Here is a 13,976-nt window from a genome sequence, read left to right as displayed (position 1 = left end):
TGAATGCGTTGTATAAAGTAAAGTGCTACACCAACCAACTTTAAATAATCACAAAACCTTGAAAGTGAGCAACAACCTTTTCCAGGAGGAATAAAACCAAATTTATTTATAATTAGGTAAAAAAAAACAATCAAAATCAAAACTTTATTTAAAGACAGCAGATATTGCCGCCGAAGCGACTCGTGAGGACGTTTCTGGTCATCCATGGGCAATGTTCAATTAAAACAGCCTCCCTCCGAAGCTTAAAAATGAAATCGCAAATGGTACAATAGGGTCCACTGACCTCGACCTAAAAAGGTCTCATCGGTGCAGCTGGTGTGACTTTCAGACGACTTTGCTGACCAAACGGTCAATAATGGGTGCATAAAATCAACTACGACACCTGTCAAACCTTCTATTACCAAGGAACCACATCAGGAATTTTTAAGACTTTTGCCTGACAAATCCACTTATTTGTGACCACTTAGGTTTCTTCGCTCGCATTATACCTTCCTCATAGCCTTGTTGAAAAATATCAATAAATTTCTGCATAAACATTAACGTACATTTATCAAATATGTCTTCTGATATTGAATGCGTGGGTATAAACCACAACTGCACACCATTGATAACCTGGCGATCACTGCCCTATAAGTAACTACAAGCACACAAAGCACTTGCTTAACCCTGATTAGCCCTGTGCAATGCATCCAATGGGCACCGTAAGTTCCTAGGTCAAATACAACCTTGTATATAGAGCATTAAATGCAACTTGACATTACGTGCAACAAGTTGGTCTCTCGAAGGCTGTACTAACACCAACCGAGGCCCACTACATCCTGCACCAACCATGGTTAGATAAGGTTAAAGGAAAGAACATGTTGTGACAACAAATGTAAAAACATTTTAAGAGTACATGACCAATACTATACCTAAGACAGCATCTTCACCCTGCTTTCAATGTTGGGCTTTTAAACCACTGTTCATGCACGTGGTTGTGTACAAAACGCTGACTGACAACGTTCACTGAGTGTAAAACAGAATACTACCCACTACACTCAACCCAAATCAATTTACATGAAAGGAGGGCACGACATCGGTTATCAACAAATTTCGTTTTATTCACCAATCACACGTCAGGTCAACCAGCGTAACGCACCACGTCAGATGTTCTATGCAAACTTACGTAGCTTGTACTACAACCCGACCAGATGGAACATGTGTAGTTATGCGCCGCAAATGTACCGCATGTGCTTGTACAGGGTACTAAAGTTGGCAAAAACGATACTTATAAACGGAACAACTTAGTTCTGGGTTGTGATTGGCGGCGGAAAGAAAACGTTGAAGTCCAACAATAGACAATAAAAGTGGGCAACAATTGTGCGCGATAATCAGTCAGACACACAGGCCATCACCATTCGACATTAGGCCACAATTTTGGCATTAAATCGAAACCACATTTGAGCACGCTGCAACCAAATAAGGGCATAACGTTTTTGAAGGGCTCTTCCCCATCAAAGGTGCCAAGCCAGTTTGATTCCTTTTTTTCAGTCCGAAATCGAAAAATCCCGCTCTATAGTATTACGGTGATTTGGGTCACTTGAAAGTCAAACTTTAAGCATAGCTGGAATATGATTGATCTGTTCCTGCTATTTTCACAATAAACTGTAAAGAGTTTGACAACTTTGTTTGACAACATGACGTATACACTAAAGTCTTGAATGTTAAGTTTTTTGCCCGAAAATTGCCTTGTCTGTTGCTTAAATTAATTTGTAAAATTATCTACACAAAACTAACATTTTTGTCGTGTTTAGCTTCGTACACCTTTAACTTCAACACCACTTGATCCCATACTAAAATCGTCTTCAAGATTTGCTAGAACGACGACAAAACAGACACACCCTTGAAAAACTCGTACACTATTAACTCCAAAAAAGCTGTGATACTAGAGAGAGGGTAGTCGGCATGTCATGCACAACAGGGACATGACGCAACTTCCTAATTGGCGGGAAAGCCATCAGCGGACCATCTATCACGTGGTTGGCAGGTGTACATGTAATTAGCGGCACGCGGCCCAAACAACACAATTGTGGCCAAGTTATTGTGCGGCAATTATAAATGCATTTAGATATGCTGCAATTCGTTTTTAGGTGACAGCTAGGGAGAGGAAGAATAATACAGACAATTTCTATGTACAAGGTTTACGCTGTGTGTGATCATTACACACAACCAAATTGTGCAACATTGTGTTGCTACCAGGCATATTGTCATTCCTGCAGCCTATGGGTGTATATCAGGTCAGACGTCAGAAGAATAAATCCAACGTTTAATTAACAGCTAGTTCCTCAGAAACTGTATGGCGTCAACAACTGCAGTAAAACAGCCATACGATAATTTGAATCCAGTTTTGAAGCTATTTAAAATACATGCATTTACATTAGCAACCAAAGCTGTGCCAGTGGCTTCGGAAAATAATAACGATTTTACGGCACGACCAGCAAGATAAAGGAGACTGTCGCGCTAATTGAATCCACACACGGAAATCGTTTCCAAGGAACGTTTATATTTAATAATCGCTTCCTTCCAGTCGACAGCAGGAACTCAACCAAACCGTTCATGGAAATGCAAGGGAACAAGAAAAATCAAAAGGCATGGAAAAATATTGTACACGTTTTACTGCTCTGAGGTGGAATTTAAATACTTTAGAAAATGCGTTTTGAATTCCATTTAGGTTATCTGATGCATACACAAATAACTTATTGTAAACATGGCTGCATATTGTTACATATTTGAATCTTCATCTATCGCATCAAATAGTATTTACAGCAAAATTCCTTTCACTATTTCCAAAAAATACAAAAGATCTTTCAGTACACCGAGAACTGACTTTTAGAGTAAACACGACCCGACTTAACTTCGTAACTGTGCCCATGTCAGAATATTGGTCCAATACACCTTTGGGACGACAGGGAATCGGTTTCCTCTTGCAAGTCGCCTTTTAAGGCGGTTTTTCGATTTCGGTCAAGGAAGTAGCCTGGTGTTTCCCAGTGGGGCGGCAACCGACAACGGTACAATGAGGAATGAGGAAATTGCTAAGACCTACGTTCTGTTGTAGGAGGCTGAAACCTACAGCAAAAAATCTAATTATCTCAAGATTAATATTTGCATATTCTCGATAGTGCATCCTTGTCAAATTTCCCAGTCCATGCTAGGACCAGACATTTACTTTGTGGTTTGTTAACTGAAGTTTAAACACGCTCAAGTTAAGTACTGTCATTGTACAACTTACCATCTGGAACATTAACTAATGCCTTTGACAAGTTGTCACGTCAACTTCTTGCGTAAAAAACAAATATATAGTCAGCTTGCGAAACGTAACGACCGTAACTGTACAAAGGAAAAAGCTACGACAGCTTGTAAAGATTTCCACAGACACACGCCCATCGCCGCACAAGCAAATTAAACGCTAAACTGCACTCTGGGGGATGAAAGCACAACTAACATAATGGCAATTCCAGTGAGGTCACCACTTCGCTCCTGAGAGTGCGCCAAGCAAAACTTAAATAATTTATGCTGGAAATGCGATTCTCTGATGCCTTAAACACGAGCACTTTTACAGTCGATTCGGCTACTTTAGGTGCAAAGATGCAAGTTTAAATCCAAATAAGCGGTTCTTCTACATTTGCAAAAAATTAATGTATGATTCTAAACTTCATACCACAGTCAAAACTACGTTTATTTTTCACATTTGCTGCATAGCACTTCGTTCGTTTCTCTGGACCCTAATAAACCTAAAAAGTCGAGGTAAAATCTATAATCAGGACCAAAAAGCGAAGCACTTGGAAAATATCGCAAAGTATGATACATATATCCAATGTGGTATTACTTACCACACAACTATCAAAGAATGCAATTAAGGTCATGGTTACACTTACGTCACCTGTCAGCGCTGACCCCTTGCACATATACCACGAGGAAGGTATTTTTCTGACAAACTTATAACACATAGCCTAACCTTCAACTGTTTTTTTGTTGCTGTTTCTTGCAACGTACAGCAGTGACAAATGTAATTTAGCACATATATTTTATCAAACAAAAGCACATGTTGGTAATCAGCATGTACCAAGGCAGCATACTACGATCTTAAAACTTATATTTGCGACAGTGGAGAATTCTCAAGGGAGAGGAAGCAACCCTACAACAACAACAACTTGTGGTTCTGTTTACATTTCCCAACTTGCCTTCGAAAAGAGTAGCCTGATGTATATTTGCTTTCTCACTGTCTTCATAGTCTTGGATAATACATCGACATGAGATACAAAAGCGTATGGCGGTAAGAAATATAAAAAATACGAAGCACAATCCTCACAATTGATGTAATCTTAACTGCATGGAAAAGTTCTGCACTTGAAATGATGAGCAACGTCACGACCTGGGCTTTAATTAGTCAGTAATTAACTAAATGCTAAAACAGACACACCACGTGCATTGTAACGCCTGTTGCTGTAGCACACAGCCACCAATGCAATGCCTGCTCCTTCCTCAATGGAAGCCTTCTACTTCTATTCTCTTTTATTATCTCGCGACAAACGGCGCTTTGTGATGTCACAAACCGTTGCTGCGAGTTTCCTGACTTGATAGGGAGCCGCCCCAGGCTCGTCTTAACGCCACGACGATTGGCGATTGTGGTTTGTTGGCAGGCGTGAGTAGGAGTGAATGTTAGACCGGCATGCGTGATGTTGACAACCGGCAAAAGCGATATATGTGTGTTTGACACGGGAAATGAGATTAGGCTTTGTGGATTTGCGGACCGCTTATCTGTTTCATAAAACTGTGGAACACACATCCTTTTATAGAGCCGCCTGATCAGGTCGCCTTTTACTTATGTTACAGGGAACTTGCCTTCCTTTTGCGACAAATTTACCATTGATGTACATTCACAAAACAACTTACGATATGCAAAGTTACGTAAAATGGACACAGTAGTTCCAGAAAATTTCTCTCTTAGATATAGCTTTAAAGAATATTTTTTATTACTGAATTACATGCGTGGGCCTTTGAGCTTACCCATACATTTGCACTGTTGTCATTCTGTAGGACGACATGAGACAATTGGGTCCATTGCCAACGAAAAGCATGACACGTGTCATTGCACGGTGGGCATATTCACCCCGTCTTCCGTTCACAATCATCCAAAATTATCAACAACAAACGTGATGTAAAAATTCGTTTTACACTCACGTCACAACTTAATCCGGTTAATGACGTAGACAGGATATAAGTTGTGACAAACCGAAGCGCAGTTTCGCTGGTCACGGAGAAGCGTCAATTTCCGAGCCACAACACAACACCATTTCCGTTGCCATGGCGACTAGGCCAGGCGAAGATGAAAATTTAAACGGTTGGAAGAGAGCGGGTTTTTTTCGCGTTTTCTCGCATGCAGTCCCTGTCGGACGCCGAATATTTCAGTCCAAGCGATTCAGTAACTTCTTGCATTATTAACAAACATTCAATCACTGAAGAGCTATGAAGTTTCACTGCAAATTCATCAATGGGTCCAGATCGTTTTGAACAAAGACGAATTTCACTGGGGCCAGACACAGAACGACAACAGGCGTCGAATTTGCCTTGCTTCTAACGCTTGTTTGACACTAACAATAAACAGAACGATAATATTGAGTCGAGTAGCCTAATATTAGCATAAAAGACAACGACCCGGAGCCTTAATTACAATGGTCACTTCACTGATTGTGATTTGTTAAACAAATACATTTTGTTAAATAAAAAACAAGTACGTCAACAAACCCTTCCACACCTAACGTGTACAAAAACGACCACTGCGTTATGCGTGAATAATATAGCAGGTCATTAACCCGGTCTATGAAATTTAGAAGCACATCCTCTAGCAAAAGGTTTCCTGGTCATCTATATAACTTTTTCATGTGGGTGCTTGGAAACGATTGGGAAATGTACGCGCCAGCCTGTCTGCTGTATACAACTTGTCCAAATAACTACAACACGCAATAATGCTGTTGACGCTATACGGTTTCTATTTACTTGCTCGTACTTGTATAATTGATCAAAGAAAAGCATGTGCTCTCTACGCCACGTTTTTACATCAATAGTAACAGTGAAAGCACTAAAGGGGTCAAGTTATAATAGGCTCCTTTATGTAAAACTGATTTTTTGTATTCTTGACAAGCAGTAACTGCAGGTCGTACTGTCCTATCCTAGTCCAAACTTGAAAGCTAATTGTCTTGACATTGAGAGATTAGCAACAGTTTCTGTAATCGATAACAACAACAGAAGGCAATTATCTCCTTCGGTTCACAAAGATTGGACGGGGTTAAAGAAAGAAAGGTTAAAGTGGCGCACCAACAGGCGTGAAAATTAGCAGGCTGCAGTGTCTGCTGCAAGAAAAAGGTTCGGCGTTGTCAGATGAGGTTGACGTGTAACAGAAATGGAATGCGGAATGTTGGCAGATGATATTGGTAGGTTTACCACAAGCTGACATTCGTGGGTCAGCAACAAAAATTAACCGACAGTCGATTTTTTGCATGAACAATAGACGGCACTTAATTTAACAATATCCGATAAGATATCCTAATCAGCTGCGAAGCTTGATACACAAAAAGTTCCATGAATCAATATTGAGGACTTGGTTGCTCGCAACAGTTTAATTACATCCTGATCGATTCTAGAGTGAAGATGCTCTCTGACCCCAACTGCTGGAGAGTTAAATTTGTTTGTACAACCACTAAAGAGCGATGTCTTATCGTTTTTTAGCAATTGACGCATAAATCAAGGACAAGGCCAAAACTGGATTTCTGTCAATTTTGTGTTGCATAAGCATGATTTGTGTGTTCTTTTTGCGTTGCTTGTTATGTAAGAAATAAAAAAAATCGGACTTAACAAACAAATCTTTCATTCCGTAAATTTCATCGCTAAAATTCTTTAAATAAAACACTTGGCAGCACACTTTCACTGGTTTGGCAAAGTTTAATTGCATAAAAACTTATTAACTATGACATCACAATATTACAAACAATTTTCATTGTGACGTATTGAAACAAAGCAAGGAAATTTAATCTAGGGTGTGTCCGTTTCAATGACATACAGTTGTAGCAGCAATACATCAAAAATTTATAATTATTTCTGCCCGAAAAAGAGTAAAAACAAAAAACAAATCCTTGAAAATTGTTGTTGTTTCTGAGTTTGAGGCTTGTCAGCAGTATGACTGCTGACAGAATCCAAAAAATGTTTTTTATCAATAACACACTACAATTTTTTTTTACTATAATGGACAAAAAGATCCTGTGGTTATCGTAAATATAATTAAGCTTGTAAGTTTAAGGAACATACAAGCATTGCATTGCCAAGAGCAAGCCAGTTAGTTTAATATGCAATGATAAGTGTTCAAACATTTTTTGTGGTTCTACAAATTGAATTTGCCAATTTTCATACTTCTGTCTTTCAATTTTCCACAGTTAAAACAAAAAAATGCAATAAATGCTATGTTGTCTCTTTTCCTTTTGTCTGTGTTTTCAACCTTTCTTCTTTATGAAACTTTTCAACCTGAAAGATAAATTGTCCTCAAAATACGCCAAAAATAACGCAATTTTAAACAAATCAAGCAAACGTAAACAAGTAATTGGTTGATTTAGCGCAGTTTGGCAATCCTGCCTATGATGCCATTGCATGAAATATTATTGCGTTGGTTAATTTGGTTTATACTCCTTTCTATCATAACAAAATACAAAAAAGAACACTTGTTGTATATTGTCTACATATAAATACAAGGCAGCAATATGTTAAAAAAAACCTTTGTCTTTATGTTGTTTCTGATATATATAATATAATTATATACATATATATATATATATTTTGTCTACAATTTTGCATCATCAGCATCACTTGTTGAAATATAAGACTGTCGGGAGATTCCTATAAATATTTTAAGAGTTCTATCCAAATCAGCAATACTCACAATTCCTTGTACATATTCAAGACATTGTTTTGACGAAGCGGAACTTTTTTCCTGACAATTTTCTGCTTTGTATGGGGGTTTAATTAAAACTTCATCCATCACATTTATGTTTTGTTCAACCAAAGAACATTCGTCAATTCTACAACATATCTTACTGTAAGTACGATACTGATAATGTTGAAGTTAAGAATACATAAAAGGCTCGTTTTGTACATGGTATGACAGGTTAAAAATATAGTGGCAATGTAGACATGGCTTAACCTATGAAATCTTTCTTTTCACACAAGACCAACTTCTATATCAGATTGTACCAACAACTGTAAGCACATACCAACAATGTTAAAGTTTAGAATGCACAAAGGACTTTGGAGTTTTAGGTATATACAGACAGAAAGGGGTCACACTTAACCGCCCATGAGGTATTGTGGACACCAGTAGCTCAATTATATAGTCTTAAGAAGTGCTCTAGCAAGACAGAAATGACTTATTCAGAATAATACTTGACAAAGACAAGGAAATTTCAAATAGCACCAGTGCATAAAAATTTTAATTAACAAAAAAAAAACATCATGGGATGTGATTAATAAATGAAAACTGGAACAATTTGAAACCAACGGCCCCTGGCAGGCTGTCGATCACTCACCGTATTGATATAATTATATATTAAATTTCACAAAGCAATCTGTGGACAGCTCAGATTATTTGAATAAGTTGGAGAAACTGACGATGCCTTTTTAGGCGGAATATATTTTTCTCATTAAAAAATCCATCTGAGCACCATGGGACGTGTATCTTACCACAAAATGATCACTAAGAAGTATTTGCACACTAATGATTCACATATAACATGTGTGGACTTACACTTTTTTCACATATAAATAGAGCTGCAATCCTTCTCGACTGAATCCGGCCTTGAGGGCTGACGTCAGCTTCATCTTCATATCAAATTCACTTTTGTATCTTTTCAAAAGCTGCAATGACAAAATGCACTTATTGAGATGGAAAAATTTAAAATAACACAACTTAAAACAGTTATTTTTTTTAGATTTCGTATATTCATTATGTATATACCACTACAAACACATATGTTGTACAATAGAGTCATTCACATTTTAGCAAGTTCACTAACTTGACTGTAAATGAGCAAACTTGGTACTACTTATACAATAACACATAGCAAATGGACCTTTGACTGATTCAGTGAAGACAGTGGAGTAATTGGACTATCTGTCAAATCTTTAACCACTTCAACATTCTTAATCCACTCCATGTTAAGCATGCAAACATTGTTCTGGTCAGGTTTCCCCCCAGTAGCAGGTTGCTCTGTAACAAAAACTGTCATTCATTAAATTGTTCATTATCTCTAGAAAAAAACTAAATGCAAAAGGAAGTTCTTCTGAACTTGGTGTAGTTATAAAAAATAGATTACTAAAGTTTAACTTAGCATGTAAACAACTTCATTATAAACAAATATAATGTCTATATATACCAAATTGGAAAGTATTTAATTTGCGTAAAGGATTTTTCGACACACAGTGATTTTGTAGACAATGCGCGGAATATCATAACATTTTTTTAATGCATCAGCCTGTTTTTGCTTGGATTATTGGTAAATGTCCTTAAAGATGAAATAACACTTTTTATTCTGGTATAATTTGATTTATGCTGAGACAAATTTTGAGTTAATTGTTGCAGCAATTTTTTGTTTGTTGCATAAAAACTATTGGTGACTATTATATTGATGTTTTTTATTATCTTTTACCAAAAAAGGCTAAGTTTGAATCACTTACTGAGCATGAGAATTTTAGTTTCATGGTCAAATGCTAGAACTTCTCCTTGAAAGACATCATCATGGCAACTCGTGCACTTTACGATGCTTCCTGGATAAAAATAGTCATCACTGTTGTTTGACGGGGCTGGAGCCGCCATCGCCGTATCCTGCATTCGAATTTTTTACGACAGCAATTACTCCGTTAGCAAACTTGCATTGATTTACATCAGAAGTTGGTCTCAATTTTTCAGAACGCCAAAGATGTGACGGCCACGTGTAATATAAAACCCGTAGCCACAGCTATACCAGCTTAGCATCAGTTAATGCTAGTTTGTGCTGCTAAAAGTCTGTAAAAAAAAGTATGTTTTAACGAAAGTTTCGCTTCTACCTGTAACTGGGTCAACAGAAATTTTGCACCAATACCGGCAGAAAATAACGTGAAAACAATAAATATCGTTCACAACGATTCAAATGTTGTCAAAAAAGTATTTCTACAACAAAAAATATTCGAATTAGAAAATTGACAAATAAGTTTCATAAACCCTCCTAAAATTATTTTTTTCGTAAATTATATTTTATTTCAAAGGATCGATCTGTTAACAGAGTAATTGTTTGATAGTTCCTCATTTTTAGGCTGTTTTATTTTGCTGCTCTTTCCCTGGGGAACATTTTGTGATAAAATGGCGCAGGCAACTGCAAAACTGATTTTGCAGCAGTGTTTATCTGCACGTTTGCAAACTAAACCAGCAGATGTTGTATCAGATGCCGAATTTGTGGATATAGGACGTGGGATCGTGGCGTATGTTTGCTTTCTAAAAGAAGCCAGCCAAGAAACCGTGGAAAAACTTAGCAATGTTATCACCAACGTTAAACTTAGTCGCAATGACGATGGAAAACTCGTGTCATTAAGGGATATAGACGGTGACATTCTTCTAGTGCCCCAAGCAACTTTAGGTGGAAAGTTAAAAGGAAAAACTATGCAGTATCATAATAACATTGACAAGCAACTTGGTTATAAGTTATATCAAAAACTGATAACCTCGTTGTCAAATGCCTTGAATTCTAATAGTGGGACTGTAAAAAGTGGAACTTACGGTAACCTGCAAGTTTTGAAAGTGGATACGAACGGCCCATTTACACATACATTTGACATTTTTTAACTTGCATGTACTGTTGGCGATTTGGGAACTGTTTTGTCCGTGACTCTTTTTTGTCATGCTTATTATAATAGTTCTCTGTGCATAGGATGGTTTATTGTGAATTCCAATAGGTTTAAACCCGTAGTGCAAACAATACAAAAGACAATTGTATTTGTGCTACAAAAGTTGTTTAGTTGGTTTGTTGTGTAGGCAAGTAGAATGACAATCCAACAAAAAGTACTAAAAAACGAATAACACAGAACATTCAACTACAGGATTTGTAGTTTTATAAAAAATTACATAATTTTTAAATAACAAACCATTGATATAAAATTGTTATATGTAATTACATAATTGTAAAGAAACAACATACATTAGGTAAAAAATTAAATGCACTGCGAAAAGTTATAAAATTACAAACAAAAACAAAGCAGACAAGTTTTGGAAATGCAACCTGTTGTTAATAATATGTTGACAAGTTTAGTACTTTTGAAATATACAATAAAATGCAAAAGGCATGCTCATGAAAACTATGCTTTAAGGACCTATATGGGTATTAGATAGGAGAAATCCTGTGTTCAAGGCCCTCGGCTGTAATGCATCTAGCGACTGTTCCGCTTGTTTCCCAATGACCGTTGATGGGTCTTGTGACTTACATAGGGACCTGGAATTCTACAAAGTTGAAAAAAAAAAAATTGCTCCTGGATGAGACTGTACAGAGCAAGGACTTTTTGGGCCTCCTGGAAGATCATATGACCAACAGGGGGGTATACCCAGCCCTTGGGGGAGGGCATTGACACTTTTTCAGCAACTAAATTTGATGCCATCGCATAGAGAAGAGTTGGAACTTACAAAAAAATGCAAATGAGTGGGTAGTTGAACGATTCATTTTTCTGCAAAATCCAGTTCCATTTTTGGTTGCTCTTTTAACCAAAATATTGAGTAACCAGGGGGGCAAATGGCCCTAGGGGGGTGGCTAAACCATTTTTTCGGAGACTAATTTTGATCAAAATTTGTAGATATGAAATGGATCTTTCATAAAATCACAAATGATTGGACACTTAAACGATTCATTTTGCCACAAACACAGCCTGATTTTTTTGCTCCATTTTCAACATAAATTTCAGCAGCACCCACCACCAAGTTACTACCTAATTGGAATAGCTCAAAACCACACTAAAACTGCCCCAAACACCTTAAAATTCGCCATGACAACAGCACGCACATGTGCGCCCATTCAACTGTAAATTTAACTTAATTGCGTCACTGCTTTGCTTGGTGATGCATGACTTTGCATTGTGACACAGGTCTACACGGTGGGCATTTCCCAGCACCAAAACCAATTTTCATAGAAATACCAATATGCGTCCTTCAACTGAAGCTTTGGGAAACTAGGTTGGAACATTTGTGGTGTCTCTTTCCTTCACCATTGTGACACCCCACCTAGCTATCACCAATCCATGTACAAAATACACTAGCATGATAATGATGCTCAAAATCTGTAAAGCATTACATGTGTTCGATCATACTTGCAAATTGCTGTGACAAATACTGAAGTTGATAAAATTTCATCGGAACATGACATGTTGTAGCACTGTTTTACATCAATTTTATTCGTCACTTTCTTACCACACAAGCCACAGATGTCCCATATAAGTAATGATTCACATATTCCTGTGCTGCAACTGTAGAGGTGGCCATACCCATGAAATGAAAAATTGCAGATAGAAAGCAATTTCCAATCTCCTAAAAAAATAAGTTAAATTTACAAACAAACAAATGTAGCCCAAATTAATGGGAGTTTCTATGACATACAGATTTAGGCCTACTAGTAGTTTTTTATTCTAGTCCATTTAATTTTTCTGGTTTTTATCACCAACCAGTCGTTCCCATGGCAGGCAAGCACAAATTGATGCATTGTAGAGCTTGCAAATGTACATAAATCCAATGAACAGTAGGGTTACACAACTGTATGCACTGGAAAAGATCACAATGCCCATCCTATAGGTTGCACCATATTGCCAATAGTTGCTGGCAGAACACAAGATGACAAGTATTAGGTTGAGTATCTGCACAAAACTTTATTATACAAAGTAATTAAAAATGGCATAAATATTTCCATACTTACGAAAAGTATCGTACAGTACAGACCGTCTCTGGATGTAAAACAACCCAAATCAATGCCTACAGAATCTTGTGCCATTATTCTTAGGACAAAGCCGACAATAAACTTTATTAATGTGTGCTACGCTCCAACACCGACAGAACAGTAAAGTTCGTGGCAGATAATGGGTTGCTCTAGCTAACAGGAAAACGCCAGAAAAGGGCCAAATAAGCCAAACCAAATTTTGGGCGCCAGACAAAATGGAAAAAAGCCAAATTCAGGGAATTTGGCGCCGAAAGCGCCAATCTGGCAAGTGGCAACCCTGCTCTAAATATCATATAGGGCTGTAACGTTACGGCTAACATAGGTAAGCGTCCAAGATCAGTAAACTGGACAAAATCGGTAACCTAAACACGTGACTGCAGCGGCAAACAGGGAGGGTACATATTTTCATCCAAGGGGAGTAATTGAAATCATTTAACCTGTACTGCGTCATCGATAGGTAACTTCATTAATTGTTACGGGAATCACGCTATACCTTGCACTGTGTCCATGATAGGCAAGTTTGTTAAACGTAAGAGTAGTCACGCTATACCTTGCAGTATGTCCATGATAGGTAAGTTTGTTAAACGTTGGAGTAGTCACGCTATACCTTGCACTATGTCCATGATAGGTAAGTTTCTTAATTGTTAGGGTAGTCACGCTATACCTTGCACTATGTCCATGATAGGTAAGTTTGTTAAACGTTAGAGTAGTCACGCTATACCTTGCACTATGTCCATCATAGGTAAGTTCGTTAATTATTCAACGTTTAACAAAGTTACCCATCACGGACATAGTGCAAGGTATAGTGTGACTACCTGGACGTATAACAAACTTACCTATCATGGACACAGTGCAAGGTATAGCGTGACTACTCTAACGTTTAACAAACTTACCCATCATGGACATAGTGCAAGGTATAGCGTGACTACCCTAACAATTAAGAAACTTACC

At 37.6% G+C, this 13,976-nt stretch overlaps 3 protein-coding genes across 5 annotated transcripts; 1 reads left to right on the top strand and 2 right to left on the bottom strand.

Moving 5' to 3' along the window:
* Positions 1–6,968: 6,968 nt before the first annotated feature.
* Positions 6,969–10,165, bottom strand: LOC145908612 (protein LSM12-like). Its single transcript, XM_082995921.1, has 5 exons — positions 9,757–10,165; positions 9,153–9,289; positions 8,828–8,937; positions 7,967–8,105; positions 6,969–7,554 (listed from the first exon to the last, which is right to left on the bottom strand). Exons 1-5 carry the CDS (start codon positions 9,908–9,910, stop codon positions 7,492–7,494), a joined length of 603 nt encoding a protein of 200 aa, XP_082852047.1. The 5' UTR covers positions 9,911–10,165; the 3' UTR covers positions 6,969–7,491.
* A 221-nt stretch (positions 10,166–10,386) lies between these two features.
* On the top strand, positions 10,387–10,904 carry LOC145908339 (D-aminoacyl-tRNA deacylase 2-like). The gene has a single exon (XM_082995599.1). It carries the CDS (start codon positions 10,418–10,420, stop codon positions 10,895–10,897), a length of 480 nt encoding a protein of 159 aa, XP_082851725.1. The 5' UTR covers positions 10,387–10,417; the 3' UTR covers positions 10,898–10,904.
* Positions 10,905–11,400: 496 nt separating this feature from the next.
* On the bottom strand, positions 11,401–13,311 carry LOC145908338 (uncharacterized). 3 transcript variants are annotated; one of them, XM_082995597.1, is made up of 5 exons: positions 13,005–13,311; positions 12,757–12,945; positions 12,506–12,622; positions 12,235–12,375; positions 11,459–11,548 (listed from the first exon to the last, which is right to left on the bottom strand). In XM_082995597.1, the coding sequence occupies exons 1-4, from the start codon at positions 13,077–13,079 to the stop codon at positions 12,268–12,270; spliced, it is 489 nt and encodes a 162-aa protein (XP_082851723.1). In that variant the 5' UTR covers positions 13,080–13,311; the 3' UTR covers positions 11,459–11,548; positions 12,235–12,267. The 3 variants fall into 3 exon arrangements, with proteins under 3 accessions (XP_082851721.1, XP_082851722.1, XP_082851723.1); XM_082995595.1 differs by lacking the exon at positions 12,235–12,375 and having other exon boundaries at positions 11,401–11,548; XM_082995596.1 differs by having other exon boundaries at positions 11,406–12,375.
* Positions 13,312–13,976: the final 665 nt, after the last annotated feature.

The sequence above is a fragment of the Ascidia mentula genome, chromosome 7 (genome assembly GCF_947561715.1).
Source record: "Ascidia mentula chromosome 7, kaAscMent1.1, whole genome shotgun sequence".
In the NCBI taxonomy this organism is placed as follows: Eukaryota; Metazoa; Chordata; class Ascidiacea; order Phlebobranchia; family Ascidiidae; genus Ascidia; species Ascidia mentula.
Note: the sequence above shows the minus strand (reverse complement) of the source record. Positions and strands in the feature narration are given on the sequence as shown.

What these genes read in the sequence shown, in the direction of transcription:
- LOC145908612 (XM_082995921.1), bottom strand. Translation starts at nt 9,910, where the DNA reads ATGCAGGATACGGCGATGGCGGCTCCAGCCCCGTCAAACAACAGTGAT. An exon ending in AACTAAAATTCTCATGCTCA is followed by an intron (nt 9,290 to 9,756) that starts GTAAGTGATTCA and finishes TTTTTGTTACAG; the next exon opens with AGCAACCTGCTACTGGGGGG. An exon ending in TTGAATATGTACAAGGAATT is followed by an intron (nt 7,555 to 7,966) that starts GTGAGTATTGCT and finishes TTTATCTTTCAG; the next exon opens with GTTGAAAAGTTTCATAAAGA.
- LOC145908339 (XM_082995599.1), top strand. Translation starts at nt 10,418, where the DNA reads ATGGCGCAGGCAACTGCAAAACTGATTTTGCAGCAGTGTTTATCTGCA.
- LOC145908338 (XM_082995595.1), bottom strand. Translation starts at nt 13,079, where the DNA reads ATGGCACAAGATTCTGTAGGCATTGATTTGGGTTGTTTTACATCCAGA. An exon ending in TGTACTGTACGATACTTTTC is followed by an intron (nt 12,946 to 13,004) that starts GTAAGTATGGAA and finishes AGTTTTGTGCAG; the next exon opens with ATACTCAACCTAATACTTGT. An exon ending in GGACATCTGTGGCTTGTGTG is followed by an intron (nt 11,549 to 12,505) that starts GTAAGAAAGTGA and finishes TCAACTTTGTAG; the next exon opens with AATTCCAGGTCCCTATGTAA.